Source organism: Ceratotherium simum, chromosome 19 (assembly GCF_057802395.1).
Source record: "Ceratotherium simum simum isolate JZ-2026a chromosome 19, ASM5780239v1, whole genome shotgun sequence".
NCBI classification, from domain to species: domain Eukaryota; kingdom Metazoa; phylum Chordata; class Mammalia; order Perissodactyla; family Rhinocerotidae; genus Ceratotherium; species Ceratotherium simum.
This window is the reverse complement of record NC_141918.1, coordinates 37,475,144-37,494,377: the sequence shown is the minus strand read 5'-3', so window position 1 is coordinate 37,494,377 and position 19,234 is coordinate 37,475,144. Positions and strand designations below refer to the sequence as shown.

At 43.4% G+C, this 19,234-nt stretch overlaps 1 protein-coding gene across 3 annotated transcripts in view; it reads right to left on the bottom strand.

The window, feature by feature from the left end:
* NT5DC1 (5'-nucleotidase domain containing 1) overlaps window positions 1-17,944 on the bottom strand; it is a 135,924-nt gene extending 117,980 nt beyond the window's left edge. The window contains exons 1-5 of one of the 3 annotated variants that reach the window (XM_014781182.2): window positions 17,735-17,943; window positions 12,089-12,180; window positions 10,358-10,429; window positions 7,328-7,434; window positions 1,962-2,041 (exon numbers count right to left, since the gene is read on the bottom strand). In XM_014781182.2, coding sequence (XP_014636668.1) covers window positions 1,962-2,041; window positions 7,328-7,434; window positions 10,358-10,429; window positions 12,089-12,180; window positions 17,735-17,827 — 444 coding nt within the window. In that variant the 5' untranslated portion in view covers window positions 17,828-17,943. Of the gene's footprint in view, window positions 1-1,961; window positions 2,042-7,327; window positions 7,435-10,357; window positions 10,430-12,088; window positions 12,181-17,734 lie in introns of all 3 variants that reach the window. The other 2 variants (XM_004422239.3, XM_087444024.1) reach the window with 2 other exon arrangements.
* Window positions 17,945-19,234: the final 1,290 nt, after the last annotated feature.

Here is a 19,234-nt window from a genome sequence, read left to right as displayed (position 1 = left end):
TAACTCCCTTCCTCCCTCATTTTATGTTTTTGATATCATATCTAACCTCTTTTTTGTGCATTTGTATCCATTACCCTCTCATCAAGGAACCAGATAATTTTTCCTATTTGTGGTCTTCTCTTTTCCCCTTAAATCAGTCCCTTTAACATTTCTTGAAGCACTGGTTTCTTGGTGACCAACTCCTTTAATTTTTGCTTGTCTGGGAAACTTTTTCTCTCTCCTTCCATTTTGAATAACCTTGCCGGGTAGAGTATTCTTGGCTGTAAGTTTTTTCCTTTTAGCACTTTAAATATATCGTGCCACCCTTTTCTAGCCTGTAAGGTTTCTGCTGAGAAGTCAGCTGATAGCCTTATGGGGTTTCCTTTGTATGTAACTTGTCTTTCTCTTGCTGTTTTTAGGATTCTCTCTTTATCTTTAATTCTGGACATTTTGATTATGATGTGGTGTGGGCCTCTTTGGGTTTATCTTGTTTGGTGCTCTCTGTGCTTCCTGTACCTGGATATCTGTTTCCATCCTTAGGTTAGGGAAGTTTTCATCTATTATTTCATCAAATAGATTTTCTGCCTCTTTGTCTCGCTCTTCTCCTTCTGGGACACCCATAACACGGATGTTAGTGCGCTTGATATTGTCCCAGAGGTCCGTTAGACTGTCTAAATGTGATTTTAAGAGAAATCTTCCATGAAAATCACTGGTACAGAGATATATATACATGATTAAATATTAATATAGATCATATAGCCCAAATAAAATAAAAATTTCCACTCATTATAAACTCTAAAAATTATAGAATATTTTAAACACATGAGTAAATTTACAATGTTATGGCTTCTGAGATGTCAGAATGTGTTATTTCATGTACTACGGCATCAGTGGGGCTAAGAAGCCTGAAGCCCTAAAGCCCCAAAAGCTGATTACTTTAGAATTCAGTTCACATCTACCCGAATTTCAATATAAAAGAGCAGCAAGTATCTATAGGAGAAATGAAGGAGGTTCCAAATCCAAAATGTAAATCATTTTCATTAAGATTTTTTTTTAACCAAAAAGCAAATAAACATTACATTAAAACACACAACCCTACAACCCTTTGCTTTCTTGGAAACATTAACCAGTGTCCTTCCATCTAAACAAAGACCAACTACTAGGTACTTGTATCTAATTACACAAACTCTGAAATATTTAAATATATTTATTTCTACATTTAAATATATTTATTTATACATTAAATATATTAAATATACATTTGCTTGTAGTCACTATGAAATGAGAAAATGACTCCATCTCATGTTAATAACAACTTCTATAAACATACAAGAACTATTGCTCAACAGAAACTTTCACAAACACATGACTGTAATTGTGATTCAAAAATAAACCATTACCTATCTTCTATTATAAACATGATCACTGTGATTTTAAGACAACATATGCAAAAAGGAAAGCAATTGTGACATAAAACCAGTTTATGTTCATAGGTCTTAAGTTTTAAGCATAAACTGATATAACTAGAGACCTATGTAATCTTGATACATAGTACTATATGTATTAAATTATGCTCAAAATGATGAATTTAAAAGTTCCATCTCATTTTTCTGGTTTTATATTATTTAGAATGCTTAAAGACACATGGAATTTTCTTAATTATCTTCACTTTTCTTTTTTATTCTGCTAATGAAACCAAGAAAATATTTTTTCCAGATGCAATTCTGTATTTTCTTTTTGTAGACTTTTACACCCCCTGTTGGAGAATAGATTTACTATCCCTGGGGGAAAAAATGGTCACTGCTACTTAATTTTCCAAAAATATTTCACCCCAAACTCTCTCTGTTTTTCTTCCTCAGTCACCTCTGAAACCACAAAGAGGAAACTGAGTAAACTCTCAACTCAAAAGAAATATATAATTAAGTCCTCTGATATATGACCAAATACATATCATAGTTTCTAAAAAATGTGTCCCCACTCACCTTTGTTAAAGAGTCCACCACTCTGGCACATAGAAGAGCTCCTGGCAGGTCAAAGTAGTTATCATAAAAATAACATTTTCCTAAAAAAGAACAAGATTTTAGACAGAAGAAATTAATGCCTCATTTATGTGACATATACAGAAACTTGGCTGAAGAGACGCTAGATTTTCATTTATTTACTTAAAGGCGCCTCCATTTCAAATCAAAATGGTGACATTACATGCTATCATTGTCTTTTAAAGGTTTAAGCTACAAGGGTACTACAAGTAAGTTAAAGTATGATATCTATAAGTTAAGCATTTTATTAAAAAATATTTTTTTAAATGTAAAAACTAAAAATAGACTATATTCCAAATATAAAATGGATTACAAAAAAGCCAAAATTTATGTTACCAATGTCACTGAATTTGAAAATAATCAACCTAACACTGAGTACCATGAAGTGTTCCACACAATAGCCCCTTTCCATAGCTGTGGGGGTTGGTCCACCTGGAATATTGCATTCAATTTTTATGCAGTCTCAGACAAATTTCAGTACAATGTGAGAAAAACCAGGGGGAGAGGAATAAAAAAATCACAGCATGCAGGAACACGCTGTGCTTATCTTAGAAAAACTCAGAGCACAGGATAGGCACACTCCAGAGTCTCAGGGAGAAGAAGGATTTGATTTATCCTATTTGGTCATAGGGTGGAATTAAACTAGAGCCATTCCTTGGCACAGGTGTCACTTTTGAATCAGCTGTCCCTGGGCAGACACATTTGATGACCCACATCACATTCGTTTGGTCCACGTCTGATTCCAGCCGCAGCTGTGCTGAACAGTATCACCCCACCTCAAGCACACCTGTGCCCTTCTCTCTCTCTGGAAGCCTGTGGAGCTCATGTGGCCCATGTGGCAAGCCTCAACCAACACCATCAGGAGCCGGTGAACAAAAGCCCCAACCTCCTGTCCCCTAGATGGACAACTCTGGGGGATATTCTCTGCACTTCTCCTCAGAAGTCCCAGTGGAACCCGGCCCCCATTGTTCCTTCCATCCATGTCACTCTCTCCACTATCTCTCCCTGGCTTACTGGGATCAGGAGCAACCACTCTGCTTTGGGGGAAACCCAACCTCATTGTTGGGTTTGAAGTTGTTGAGGGAACATCTTAGACTATTTTTCATTCCTAAGAAAGGTTAGGATGGCTTCAGGAACTAGGAATTGGAAGGAAAAGAGAGATGCTATCCCATGTACCTTCCTGCCCATGCTCTGCTGCGCTGTAAGACCACACAATACTCCAGGGCTCCCAGGACAGTGGAGACGGCTTCCCAAGGTTCATTAACCTGCACTTGATCTCTTGGCCTGTGACACCAGAGAGACCTGCCTGAACCTGATGGCCAGCCATCCTGAGCACTGTGGGAGCAAGAGGTGTCCCATCATTGTCAGTGATATGCCCTTGCTTTTCCCCTCCTCTTCCTCTACCTTTTTGGGTATTAATAGATGAAATTCAGCTTAGGAGTTGAAATACTGATTACGAGACTCCCACCCACAAAGCAAGGGGCTAAACATCACTTGACCATCAAACATGAGCTGAACGACCACTGTGTGGACACAGTGAGGCTTATTCAGCCTTGACCTCTTAACTGGGCTAGGCTGCTCTCAATGCCTCTCCCAACACCAAAACTCTGAGACTGTACCACACGAAAGCTTCAACCCTCCGCCTCCCTATGGAGCAGGCAGCTCACTGGGAATGAAGTGATTAGTGAGTTCAGTTCAATAAAACAGGCCTCTGAATCAAGACCAAGTCCTATAGCTATTAAGCTTTGCACACAGAAAACTGCTCCCCAAGAACCCACTGCCAAAACTACTCGCTTTGCAAACTACGTACTCCTAATGAGGACAGAACAAAGGCACGTGAATGACTGAGGGGAAGAGAACAATTTATGCTAGCATAAGCTCTCACTTCTCCTGCAGACAAGTCATATTACCTCCATTTAAAGATGAGGAAAGTGATGCTAAGAGTGGCTTAGTAAGTGACTAGATCACTTTATCCAGCAAGTAACAGAGTCAATATGATCCAGGACTATCTGGCTCTGAGTCCCTTCTGATTTCCACTATCCCAAGCTGTTTCTGCACAATATACCAGTTTAGGAAGAAAAAGATCAGAAGGACTTGCTTTCCGGAAATCGGTAGGTAAAGAAAACCATACTCACACCAGGTCAACAACCTGAAAACGGATTATCAAATAAACTGTCATTAAAATGTCTATACCCATCAATGCTTTAAATGACCTAAATGTACTGGTAGGGAATGCCCTTTACAACTCTCTACTTAACTTGAGGATGAATACACTCAACGTAGAAGGAAACAGCATATAAAGAATCAATTGGAATTCCTGAAAATAAGGGACTTATTTGGCAATAATGATCAAAATTTTAAACCTGCATATCCTTAGAACTACTGTACTTCTAGGAGTTTACCTTGGATATATTTACAAAAGTGCAAAATATGCACGTATGAAAACGTCACTGCAGGCTTGTTAGTAATGGCCAAACACCAAACACAATGTAAATGTCCACCATGAGGGGACTCATGACATAAATCATGATATAGGACTAGATGGCAGAGCGCACTAGCACTGAAAAGAGCGAGGTACATCTGTGTGTGTGCTAACATGACAGGATCTTTAAGATATAAACTGAAAAGAGCTAAGTACAGAAAACGTATGATCCCTTTGCATTCTTAAAAAACAAGGGTTGGCTGGGGCCAGCCCAGTGGCGCAGTGGTTGCGTCTGCATGCTCCGCCGTGGTGGCCCAGGGTTCACAGGTGCAGATTCCAGGCGCGAACCTATGCACCACTCATCAACCCACGCTGTGGTGGCGTCCCATATACAAAGTAGAGGAAGATGGGCACAGATGCTAGCTCAGAGACCATGTTCCTCAAGCAAAAAGAGGAAGATTGACAACAGATGTTAGCTCAGGGCCACTCTTCCTCACCAAATAAAAAAATTAAAAAAAATAAGGTTGGGGAAAGGGGATTCTGGGGAACAGGGGCTGGAGATAATTACTCTTCATTTTATTCCTTTTTATAATATTTAAATTTCCTAACCATATAGTCTCATTATTTTTTTTTTCTGAGGAAGATTCACCCTGAGCTAACATCCATTGCCAATCTTCCTTTTTTTCAGCTTGAGGAAGATTAGCCCTGAGCTAACATCTGTGCCAATCTTCCTCTATTTTGTATATGGGTTGCCACCGCAGCATGGCTGACAAGAGGTGTAGGTCTGCGCCCAGGATTCAAACCCAAGAACCTGGGCCGCTGAAGTGGAACATGCCAAACTTAACCACTACACCATGGGGCCAGCCTCTCTTATTTTTTTTTAGTGAGGAAGATTGGCCCTGAGCTAACACCTGTTGCCAATCTTCCTCTCTTTTTTCGCTTGAGGAAGAGTGGCCCTGAGCTAACATCTTGCCCATATTCCTCTATTTTGTATGCGGGTCGCCACCACAGCACGGCTTGATGAGTGGTGTAGGTCTGCACGCAGGATCCAAACCTGCAAACTTGGGCCGCCGAAGCACGGCACACCAAACTTCACCACTACGCCACCAGGCCAGCCCTCTCTCATTATTTTTTTAATGTAGACAAAGTTTAACCGGAATCACAGGCCAATATTTTTCTTCTTTTATATATCTCTATATTAAAAAAATAATAAGTACTGGGGGCTGGCCCCACGGCTTAGTGGTTAAGTGCGCGCGCTCCGCTACTGGCGGCCCGGGTTCGGATCCCGGGCATGCACTGACGCACCACTTGTCCGGCCATGCTGAGGTGGCATCCCACATACAGCAACTAAGAAGGATGTCCAACTATGGCATACAACTATCTACTAGGGCTTTGAGGAGAAAAAGGGAAAAAATGGAGGAGGATTGGCAATATATGTTAGCACAGGGCTGGTCTTCCTCAGCAAAAAGAGGAGGATTGGCATGGATGTTAGCTCAGGGCTGATCTTCCTCACAAAAACAAAATAAAACAACAAAAAAAATAAGTACTATTTTTTAAAGGCATTAGCTTTCCCTTATTATTTTGCTGAAACAATAGGCCTCTATTATGTGTCACAGCCTGACCACTGGACACCTGGAAGGGAAACACCTCTCTAACCAACCCAATTAGGAGTAAAGAAACTCCAAGACCGTCCTCAGGGCGCTCCGGTGTAAATCAAGCACCAGAAGGAAGCTGTTGATTCCAGGAGGCAGCGCTCTCTAGTGGTGGAGCAGTGAATAAACAGGTGGGTCATACTGGGTGAACGCTCTGTTCACAGGTGGGAAATACTTTACTTCTTTAAAACACTCCCGATTTCTGAATGGATAACAGAGTGAAACAGTTAGCTGTGTGTCTAGCTTTTCTGGGAGGAAGGAAGAGCTTCTTTACAACAGCCTACATCTGGAGAGACAACAGCAGTTCTCTACCATCACTTGAGTGAAAGGCCATCCACCCATTCAGCCTCCACTAGCTGTCCTGCCTTGTGATGTGTGAAAGCATTCCACATCTAACCCTAAGCTGAAACCTCAGTTTTTCCTATCAACTTATTTTATCAAGAGCACTCATACTTCCTGACATTTTCATCTCACAAAAAAAAACAAAGCAAATTCTCAAAAGATAGCAAATGTAACAAGCAAAAACATAATAGAAACAAGGAATAGCTCCAACTATTTTCAGGTTACCACATTTTCTAAAGGAGAACAGGTGCGTTTCAAAACTAGTGTGGGAGAAAACGGCAAAAAAAAATTTAGAACAAATGAAAAACTCACAATTATGACTTTTAATATGGTCAGTTCATAATAACGTTTTAATCTTTCCTTATTAATTTATGCACATCTATGTCTATAATTTTTGAAAAATCTTTTCATGTTTACCAATGGTGAAGCTCTTGAAAGCCAGTGGGAAAAAATGTGTAAAATCATTTAAAAGAAAAGATGAGGGCAGAAGATACTAGAACTGGCAGTAAAGAGAATTCTAGAAAATAGGAGAGGTGGGTCATATGAATGTGGGGAGAAATGGGGCACAGAGAAATAAAAGTAAGAATGGAGTACTTAAAGAACTGATAAAAATACAGACGACGAGGGAATGTATTATTTCTAAGTGCCAGTCTTCTTTACTCCAGGATAAGTGCAAGTGAAAGGAGAATCAACAAAACCTTAAATAAAACAGAACCAACTGCCAAAGAGAAATCAGACACATGGGAAAAAATACATCCTATTCCTATAGAACCACAGCTGCTCACTTGTGCATCCTGCCCAGCAAGAGGGGTTTCTTCATGTCCTCGTGTCGCAGGTTCAGAGTCCAAAACAAAAGACAAGGGAACGACGGCGCTGCCTCTCGTGAGTCATACCTGATCGGCACGACCATCCAGTGTCCGGCGTGAAGTGCTTCCACTCCTTCCCACCATACTCCTCTGCCAGTGCCTCTGGAGCCATCATCTTGGTGCCATGGCTTGCCCTAGTTTAGGGGATGAGGTATATTGCTCATCAGTGGTTCCCCCGAACACCCCTTCCTCCAGCCTTGCTACTGCTGATCCCCCTACAGCTAATAAAGGGTTCTTTCTTTTTTTTTTTTCCTTTTTTCAACTGGATGACTTCCCCATTTAGGATGCTATAAGGCATTTCCCTTCACAGCCCTAGCTCTTCCTCCATTCATCCACCAACTAGCACGTGATCAGGAGCAGCTCCTTCTGAGGGCCACGCCGCGGTAGTCGCTCTGGGCCTATAATATATCAACTATAAACTGTAATTTCTCTGGCAGGAATATGACTCATCACCCTTGCCTAAGAAGTTGTCATTTAGCCATGAGATTAACCTGACCAGGGGCCGGCCCCGTGGCTTAGCGGTTAAGTGCGCGCGCTCCGCTGCTGGCGGCCCGGGTTCGGATCCCGGGCGTGCACAGACACACCGCTTCTCTGGCCATGCTGAGGCCGCGTCCCACATACAGCAACTAGAAGGATGTGCAGCTATGACATACAACTATCTACTGGGGCTTTGGGGGAAAAAATAAATAAATAAATAAAATTACAAACCACGATGTAGAAAACATCGAAAATTAATCAGCTTTAAAAAAAAAAAAAAAAAAGATTAACCTAAACCAGAACAATTAGAGAACAACTGTGTGGACTGGGTGGGAAGCTGGTCTGGCAGCAGGAGATAAAGGGCAGCAGGCAGGAGAGTGAGCATGTGAGCCACATCTGGCCCATGGGGGCGCGGGGGTGGCTGGCTGGGCACCCAGGGGCGGGCGGCTGTGAGCACAGGGGTCTGTGAGGACAGACAGGAGAGCAACCCGCCCACTCAAGGACACAACGCAGCTAAAAACACAATGGGAAACAGCAAGATGAAGGTGGCAAAACTTGGAACAGCAAGACAAGAAAGTAGCTATTTTCTGTGCTCAAAAGACTGCTTTTTGCATCAGTTGGGCCTGGTTAAGAGAATCTTAGCCTGTAGAGAGACAGCTGATATTTTATGTTGTTTATTATGGGGAATTATAATGCTAGGGAGTATCATTCTTTTTCCCTTGGTGTGATATTGTGGTAGCAAAGCAAGACGAAGGAAAAAAGAAATGAAATAAGGGCAAATGGAGGATAAATCACAAACGGGCTCCTTTTTATAAGGAGGTTAACATTTTAGACAGTTATATGTAAAGATGGAGGAATGCTGAGTGGGAAATATGATCAGACACGGAACCTCCTATGAAGTTGAATGGAGAGGGTCAGACTTCAGGAGAGGGGTGCTGGGAGAAGGGACAGACAGAACAATGAAAGAAAGAAGCAAAACTGCGGAATGCTTTCTATTCTTTCAAGTTCGAATGAAGATGGCCAAGTACCTTGTAATAACCTGACAGCAGAGTTAAAGGTCACGGTCAAAGCTGCACTGTGTATGCAGATACACATACATACAAATGTATCCATATACACATACACTCTATCTCGTTTCCCCAGGAAAAAACATGTGAATAAATAACAAAATAATCAGAAGGGGGCCACACTTGTTCTAGCTAGGGCACCTCAGGGGAAAGTCTGGGGGAAAGTATGAGTTTGTACTGTGCAGAAAGAACCATGTATCAATAGGGAGAGTATGCACAAGGCGTAACCATGCTGAGCATCCTCTCCTGGAAAAGACTCTGATCGTGTGAGTATAAATAATAAATCACACAGCTGGACGGCCATGATAACTTGCCTGTACTATCAGAACTGGCAGAAAAATGGATGCTCACTCCACGGTGCTCTCTGTAAGACTCAGATCAGTGACGGCAGCTGCTTCTCAATTGCTAGCCCTACTCTTACCAACACTCACAGTGTTGGGCTCACCCTGAGAGGAGAAGGAAAGGGAGTCAGCAACGAGTGCAGCAGACGGGAGAGACTGATGAAGAGTCTAGGAAAACCTCCAGAGGCAGCCAGGACACAACATGAGTCCTGCATGATGGGAGCAAATTTGGATAAATGGAGGAAGAGAGAGAGGTGTGCATAAACCACCAATCCCTACCCAACGTCCATTCTCTCCTTCTTCCTTAATAAAAGGAACTCCGATTTTATACCAGCCGCCTACATACCCACCTAACACAATATAATTTCCAGGCTCTTTTGCAGTAGGGGTGGTCACTGAGATGAAGCAAGTTATTAACATTCTACTGTATTTCCTGCAACTGTTTCTGATGAACTAAATTTAAAGAAACTAAAACTTTAAGTCTAATGCTCCCAGATCTGTATTTAAATAGCTCAAACGATTTATATAAAGACACGCAGGTAGGGCCGGCCCTGTGGCATAGCGGTTAAGCGCGCGCACTCCGCTGCAGGCAGCCCCAGTTTGGATCCCGGGCGTGCACCAACGCACTGCTTGCCAGGCCATGCTGTGGCGGCGTCCCACGTAAAGTGGAGGAAGATGGGCACAGATGTTAGCCCAGGGCCAGTCTTCCTCAGCCAAAAGAGGAGGACTGGTGTGGATGATAGCTCAGGGCTGATCTTCCTCACAAAAAAAAACCAAAAGGGGCCGGCCCAGCGGTGCAAGTGGATAAGTGCGCGCACTCTGCTTCGGCGGCCCAGGGTTCGCGGGTTCGCATCCCGGGAGGGCACCGATGCGCTGCTTGCCAGGCCATGCTGTGGCGGCGTCCCATATAAAGTGGAGGAAGATGAGCACAGATGTTAGCTCAGGGCCAATGTTCCTTGGCAAAAAAGAGGAGGATCAGTATCCAATGTTAGCTCAGGGCTGATTTTCCTCACCAAAAAAAAAAAAAAAAGACACAGGCACACAGATAATCTGTCATCTGATTGACTAAAAGAATAACCTTATTTAACCCATATCTTAACAATCAAATGCCATACAGTAATAAAATGTCCTGGAAAGAGTAAAGTTTTGACTTCACAACAAAATTTCATTACCTGAGCACAGTGCCATTATCTGCAAGTTTAATGAAGTTCCCACCTTCCAGATCCAATGCCAAGCCCTTGCAACTAAAATAGAAAAGTCTGATTACCAATCAAACCATATATTTAGCTAACAAAGAAATAATGATCTATATTTTTAAGAAGTCATAATGTTAAAAAGGGATTCTCCCACCCAGGTGAATATGTTAATCAAATGAATAAGAATATCCAAGAATTCTAAAATTAAATATCATCCACAGAGCAAGTACATAAGGAAAACTGTTGTGTAGGCAAATGAAGGACAACATGTTTAGTTTGTAATATCCTTAAGCTTTTAAAAAGAGGAATCCAAAACTCAAAGAGAACAAAAAATGAACATCATTGCATGTCTCTGTTAAAATGTAAATGTTTCCTATCAAATAAAACACACAGACACATGCACATATTCATATTCTGCAAATTAAGATCTTAGCCAGAGTCTTTTCTGTACTCTTTAGAATTTGCCTCAGTTTAGGTCGGGTTTTAAGAACTTGCCCTCTGGGCAAGTCATATTATTGAAAACCACCATAAGCAAGTCAAATACCAAGTTTTAGGTTCTTCACTGTAAAAGACTTGTGGGGTGTGGGGAGAAAAGTAGGTACAGATGCATTATTATGAATAATAAAAGCAAGGAGGTAGAATAGCCACCAAATACCAAGAGAATTAAAAAAAAAATTGACAGGGTACTTTAGAAGCGTTATTTACTTTAGTCCACAGTAAAATTCCCAGAGTCAGATGTTTCAGACAGTGAAATGTTTTCTTCCTTTTACAAAAGGGATAAATCAAAAAGGCCTAACCAAACACTGGAGGAATGTGAAATAGATGAACATCATTGCTCTAGAATTACTTCTGCATGTATTTTTCATGTGCTCTAGGATTATTATTAATTTTCAACTGCACAATTTAAAGTGCTTTAATAGCAGTTTTATTTGTCTTTGTTGTTAAATGAGATAGAAGACAAAAGAAGCCTTAGGAAGTTGAGATTCCTAACCCAGGAAGGGAGAAAACAGTAAGAGTCTCAGACACAGGAATGTCTATCCAAATTACAGAAAACCAAAGGTCTTAATTTACACACTTGTTCAAAACATGACAATTCCTCCTCTTCTACATTTTTTTATTTAAAGGGCAATAAAACAAATTTCTTTTTTTTTTTTGGTAAGGAAGATCGGCCCTAAACCAACATCTGCCAATCCTCCTCTTTTTTGCTGAGGAAGACTGGCCCTGGGCTAACATCCATGCCCATCTTCCTCTACTTTATATGGGATGCCGCCACAGCATGGCTTGCCAAGCGGTGCATCGGTGCACGCCCGGGATCCGGACCAGTGAACCCCAGGCCACCGCAGTGGAGCGCGCGCACTTAACCGCTTGCGCCACGGGGCCAGCTCCCCAATTTTTTTTTTTTAAACGTAAATTTTCGAGACAGTTTTTAATAACCTCTGAAACTGTTAACAAGGACAAACTTGAACCATACAAAAATACCCAAATTAGTCACATAAGCTCTTAGCTTATTTTCACATTTAATTAAGCAAGTCTAAACTTAAAACTAGAAAGGACTTTAATTCATTAAACATTAAACTTTTGGTATAGAAGCCATTGACTCAATTTCACATTTCACTTTCTGCCTCCATAGAAGAGGAAGCATTAAAATTTTATCAGAAACAATTAAGCATCAGAAGGAATGCACGGAGCTTAACAAAAAGAACTTACCAGAAATCCCAATCCTCTGGAGCAACAGTGAGCAATTCCTTGTCATACCCTCTCTCCTTGACCAGAAACTGAGCAAAGCTATTATAAATGAGCTGTAAACAAGGAGAAGGAAAAAACAGAGAGTAAATGTAAAAGTCACCACTCATTTTTAATTTCACATTTGTGCAAACCTAATGGAATCACTCATGGGGCAGTTTGGAGTGAAATATCTGTAACTGGGAAGTTCTGCAGTTCACAAGCAATTTATCTATGCCTTTGAGCTCCAAGTAGCTGTTGTGTCTTTCTTATACTCCAAAATTATACCATCAATATACGATTATACAACCAAGGACAATTACTAATCTTACTCCTAAATTCTAATGGGTTGGAGATCATTAAGACTTGACAAAGCTTTGTAAACTTATTTAACACAACACCAAGACAATAAATAAATCGAGCACTCTATCATTACACCCATCATCGGTCCATCTTTGCTTGAAAGGCCCCATCTCAGGGGAATCTCAAAGGGAAATACACATGGGGACCAGCAAGGAATCATGGAACCTCCATTAGATACTGGAAATATCTCTTATCTCTTCACCATAAGAAAAACAACTGAGAGCCAGCCCTCATGGCCTAGTGGTTAAAGTTTAGTGCTCACTACTGCGGTGGCCTAGCTTCGCTTACCCATCAAGGAACCATACCACCCGTCTGTCAGTTGCCATGCTGTGGCAGCAGCTTACATAGAAGAACTAGAACGACCCACAACTAGGATACACAACCATGTACTGGGGTTTTGGGGAGGGAAAAAAAAAACAAAAACAAGTGAGGAAAAAAGACAAAGGAAGCTTCTGGAAGCAAGCACCAAGATAAATGCTCTGCTGATTGTTGACAGATCTTCTGATTTCTCAACAACAACAAAATCCCAGGTTTTGGAGTAAAATATCTTTTTTTAAGAGCTGAATCAATTTTTAAAGAACTGTGCATTCCAAACCAAAAGTAGACAAAAGGTGAGTGAAGGTCCACGCTGGCCCCACCCCATGCTCCTTCTGAAGAGTATTCTTAGTGCGGCATCAGATGCACTTGAACCAGAGGCAGAACAGTGCTCTGGGGTCAGACTGAGCAGTGTCCAAGAAGAAAAGTGAGCAACCTGACCCTTCCTCAGATATTCAGCCAAGACAGGTTTTGATAGCATGGGATGGCACAGAGGGAAGAGGGTACAGACACAGCAAAATGAGTGCGAGAAGGCCTTCCTGCAGTGGTGATGTTTACACTGACGCCTGGAAGAGGCCGCACTTAGCTGGGTGAGTCCAGACGGGAGGGGCAACCCAGGTCTAGAAACTGTGCGCAGGTTTGGGTGTGAGTGTCAGGATATAAATGTGGAAAGCAAAGGCTCCTTATCAGATAAAGCTGTTCTCTACCGTAAAGCGAAATAACATCACTCTACCCGTACTCCCACACGATGCAATGTGACCCTGATCCAGGTGAACTGTTGATAGACCCACATTATGTCAACACTATATAACAACAGTTCTCAACCCTGGTGGTGATTCAGAACCACAGGTAATGGTTCTTAAAACCACCCAGAAACTCCAAGCCTACAGGAGAGGGTGGGGCCCAGGTAGGGCCTCTACAGAATTCCTGAAGCCCAGAGATGACTGAAAACCATTGACTTATATGGATTTTCATTCAATCATTAAAAAAAATCTGTCAAAAATTTGTTGAGTCACTCTGAGGTACAAAGTACTACAGACAATAAAAAATACACATCATGATCCTCCCTGAAAGCAACCAGTGCTGTGGGGTTAACAGATGTACAGTGCTTCCAGCAACACCTGGCATACAAGTAAATTTAATTTAAGCATTTGCAAGCGCCGGTTAAAAAAAACAAGGCCCTGACTTGTAGCATTTGCTCATTTCCATGGTATAAAGACTCCCACCGTGGCCAGTTTCAAGCTACCAATAGTTACTGCACACCATTAGACTTGCTTCTGGTCAAGGTACCTTATTCAGCCTTGGACAACTGGCAGCTCTCACCCCTTGGCAATACTGATTAAGACATGGGCATGTGATTCCAATGAGGTCAGATTCCTTCCTAAGAGAAAGGAGCCCTTTCCAGCTACGCTGCCAACTGGGGCATCCACAGCTGTGTTCTTACCTCGTAGAGGAGACATCTGTAACAGGAGAAAATGGGGTCGATGCACAAAGAGAGGCAAAGAACTTCGGTGCCGGAAAAAAGAGGGGAGTCTGTGCCTTTGAAACCCCTGTTCTAGTCCCAAGGCCTCGGTTCTTGGAGCTTTCCCTTAGATAATGTTGAATTACCCCAGAAGGCTTCACAGCACAGGGCCTCCATGACCAGCCCCTTCCTCTCCCAGCCTCAGCTGCACTTACTCCCTCACAGCCTCATGACGACTAATAGTAATGCACACTCCACAGCAGCTGCAAATCGGTGCCCTGTGGGTCATATACAGACCACAAATGACACTTGGTTCCCACTTAAGGTTGCCAGATAAAATATGAAATACCTAGCTAAATTTGATTTTCAGATAAACAACAAATAATTTTTTAGTATAAGCATATTGCATGCAATATTTGGAACTTACCTACAGTAAAAATGTTTGTTACTTGAAATTCAAATTTAACGGGGTGTCTTGTATTTTTCTTTGCAAAAATCTTGCAACCCTATAATCATGCTGTTAGAAAATGAGCTAACAGGTAAAAATTGAGAGACTTCTCATAGAAGTTTAGACTTCTAACTTTGTCTTAAAAGAATTAGGTCTGGCAAGACTGAGCCTCTACTCCTCATGGCAAATGTTGGCAGGAGTCGAGCACGGCTGAGCCTTCAGAAGGGGCACACCCTCTCCTGGCTGCCACAGGCCCCACTCTCCCCCTCACACATGTAGGTTAACTGCCTGGCCCCATACACTTCTGAGTCTGCAACCCCAGCAGAGCACAGGCGTCATCACTTCTAGGATGCCTTTCTTGAGCCCCGAGGTGAGGTGACCCGCCCAGTTCCACGTTTGCACTCTGCACTTATTAAATGCCTACGAGACTGGGGTAAGAGGCACTCACAGCATCTCATGACGCAGCTGCCAGTGACTTCTCCAGCATCTTCTCCTGCAACTCCCCACCTTCTGCTGGAGAGGTGCTGTCTCTCACCTCCAGCTCCTTGCCCTGGCTATATTTCCTCTCTGCCTCCTCACCTGCCAACTCTTAACTCCTGTGGCGGGACCCAGCTCAAGCCTCACTCCAGGCCTCTCCTCTGGGTTTTGCAACACACAAAGCTTGGTGGTGGGGGCCAGAAACCCACCAGCCAGACCACCTTGCTGGAGACCCTGGATAAGCTATTTATCCTTATTGTCCCTCTCGGTCCTCATCTCTAAATAGCGATTGTGATGATAACACCTACCTCACAGGGTTAAGGATGCAACCAGTTGATATAAGCAGAATGCTTATTAGAACAGTGGCTGTAAGTGCCCTATTCAGTTATTACAATAACTACTATTTATTCAATCATTGCACAATTATTTATTGAACCCAGTCCATGCCAAGCACTCAGCTTGGCTCCCAGAACACACATCAAACTGTCAGATACTGATGTCAAGGAGTCATGGAACTAGGCTCCAGAGGAAGATTCCAACAAGAAAACAGGAAAATTGAACACTGTGTGTAAGTGCTATAAGAAATTAAGGGTTTTATGGAAAACTGGAGGTGGGATGGGAGTGGAAGGGTAAACTCTAGGGGGCTGGGAAAGGATCCCCAAAGGGAATGCTATTTAAGATGAAACTTGACAGATGAGAAGTTAGCATGATGAAGGGAGGAAGGCCCCAGGCACAGGGGACTGCAGCAAGGTCCAGGCAATACTGCCCTCACCATAGGGGACTGAACCAACTTTCCAGCATCTGTGCCCAATACAAGGCCACTTGAATCGGAGAGACACTCCACTGTGTGTCATGTCTGTATCCTCAACTCTATGATGGTGCTCAGCAGACTGCCGGTACTTAATAAAAGATTTCTGAACCAAACACGATCCAAAACGCACTAGGTTATTGTTTTCGACCTTTAAACATCACTTATATTCCAGGCTCGTAGTAAAGATCTTTTTCTTTGAGGATCTTGTATTCTGAAATTTTATGCTCACGCATGCACAAAATTGGCTCTAACATAACAGTGGTTTTAACAATATTTCCTCCAAATGAAGGTGACCAGAGAGGAGATGCAAGAAAATGTGAACCAGGAGAGAACTGGGAAGGAAAGCATGAATCAAAGACCTAGAAGAAATGGTGCCAAAGGATCAAGAAGTAAAAAGCCTTCTTAAGTCTCAGTATTACTAAGGAAGCACCTGCATAGTAAGAAAGCAGAAAAGGATAATAGCAGGAACAGTACACAGCACACTTTTTTTTTTAGCATCTGTGCATAGAAAACACGAGTAATTCAGACATCGTTTTGACCTTTGATGGAGTTCCTGAACTGGGGGCACTGACCTCACCATAATGAGTAGCAGCCCTGCCTGATGTCTGCACCAGTGGCCCAGAGCTCTACTCATAAATGGTGAGGCTTGGAAATGGTTTGGGTAAGTAACCACAAAATCAAACACTGTATGTGTCAGACACTGCTCTAAGCATTATACATCTATTACCCATTTAATCCTTGCAATAACCTTTTGAGGTAAAGCCAGTTAACAGCCCCATTTTACACATGAGGAAACTGAAACAGACCCAGTTGTAACTTGCTCAAGGTCACAGAGCTAGTAAAGAGGCACTGGTGCCCTAAGCTAGGCTGTCTAGTTGTGGAGTCCTCCCTTTGACCACTGTGCTCATAACTAGCTTCCTCTGCTAGGATGCTTAGATCTTTGACTAAAAAATTTGTTAATTTTTCACAATTAGTTTCCTTGTGAAACCAATGGAATGGGGGAGGGAAAACAATTCATTTGAGGATACCAGTGTGGCATCATACATACTCCACTCTCCCCCTCCCATCGGAGTGCAGTGAGGACTCAAACTTTGCAGGCTGCTATTACAATTAGAACTTACTCAAAGTGCATGGAGCACGTAGTAGGTGAGCAATAAATGTTTATTTCCTTCTCTTGGTAAAACGCAACACCAGGGCTAAGATCTTAATGACTTTTTGGCTAGTGTTCCTTCCAATACAACACACAATCTCTCCCTGACTGCAGTGTTTAAAAACTGACATGTTGTCGCATGGACGTGCAAAAGGAAAAATGCGGCCAAGGAAAATACAAGCACCTAACCAGGTGGCTGTATCGGGGCGCTGCTGGTGCCCAGAATGACTGACACCGAAGTTCCAAGGCCCGGCATCCGCAAAGGACACCTCCAGGGCCCCAATCCCCGCTTCCTCTCCGGCCCTAGGAACGGTTTCCCCAGCCCGATCTTGCACACTTGCCCTGCCTTTGCCCCTTTTCTTCCCTACCCCTCTCTCAAACTCGGCTAATGGCTGGGCGAAATAAGCCGGTGCTCGCTCCACGGGCGGGGATCTGAGGATGCACACTTCCGCCCAGCCTTGCGGCGGGAGGCTGAGTTCTGCGCAAAGGCGCGGCGGCTGCAGGTCCCCGGCAGCGCTCGCCGCCGCCTAAGCCGGTAGGAAACTCCAGCCCCAGCCGCCATGAAGGCTGCACGCCGTGCGCCCCGGGCGGCCCGCGCCACTCACCGCGGCGCTCTCGGGCAGGTTGTAGCGACACAGAGTGTGGTCCAGGTCGAAGCCGACCACGTCGCAGTTGACCAGGGAGAAGTGCTGAGCCATGGCTGTGCAGGGAGCACCGTCAAGTGCCCCGGCTCGCGGAGGGTGCAAGGAGCGAGCGGATAGAACGCTGCGTGTCCAGACCGGACAGGATCCGGCACGACGCCCCGGGGCGGGGCGGGGCGAGGAGGCTGCAGCTGTCCGGGACCCGACCCGGCGCGGCGGCCACGCTTCGCCCCGCCCCTGGCCACGCTTCGCCCCGCCCCTGCCGTGGCCCGGGCCTTCCCTCGCCCCGCCCCGTCCGCCCGCTCGCCACCCTGCATCCCGCCGCCGCCCGCACGCAGGGTCCCGCCGCTCCGGCACCGTGCACACGCTCGCCCACACCGACCCCGCCTCTAGTCTCCGGGGCCGAATGTGACAGGAGAGGCGCTACTACTGCAGAAATTGGAGGGCGCAGCTAAGCCCCTGTTGGCACGTAGCCGATGCGGCAAAATTAACTGGTGCTCGCCTTCGTTTTCAAGGCGCCAGGGAAACCAGGAGATTATAAAGTTAAACCTAACAATTTACTCTTGTGTGCAGAATAATGTAAGATTATGGAGAAAATTTTATCCGCTAATAGCCCTCTGATCTAGTTAGCCTAGAATTTGGAAGATCCTTTCGCCCGCCTCATCTCTGACCATGAGGTTCAATCAAAAACTTTAAATTCCGTGGTTTTCTGGGTAGTAAAATAGGAGACCCTTCACCATTTCACTCCTTGGAGTGCGTTAGAGAAAAATTAATTAGAAATCATGAAGGACGTCCTGGAAAATGACACTGATTAAGGAAACCAATGTTGGTTGTTTTGTTATTTGATTATCCTATTTTTTATTGTAATGAAGAAGTTTTCTTTAAAAAGATCAGAAACTTAATAGAACATACTACAGAAGAGAGAACTTTCTGCAAACAGAAGGTTTTGAGGTCTATAGAAGATAAACTGCTCTTGGGGGAAATTTTCTCAGTTTTCTCAGGGACTGTGTATAGCTAGTATAAATTTATTTTTTTAAAAGTTTTGTGTAACTATTTTATTTTACTTATTTTTGTGAAGAAGACTAGTCCTGAGCTAACATCCATGCCAATCCTCCTCTTTTTGCTGAGGAAGACCGGCCCTGGGCTAACATCTGTGCCCATCTTTGTCTACTTTATATGGGAGGCCGCCACAGCCTGACTTGACAAGTGGTGCGTGGGTGCATGCCTGGGATCCAAACCTGTGAATCCCTGGCCACAGCAGCAGAGCTCTGGCAATTGACTGCTGTGCCACCAGGCTGGCCCCAAGCTAGTATCATTTTAGATGTTTAGGAGAAAAGTTAATTCATTACATATAATGGCTGCTTGGGGCATTTAATTCTCTCTGAGAACTCCTGTACAAGAAGGGCTAGAACTTTGAGATCTTTAAAATCATTTAAAAGAGGAAATACAAATCTCCTCATTAAA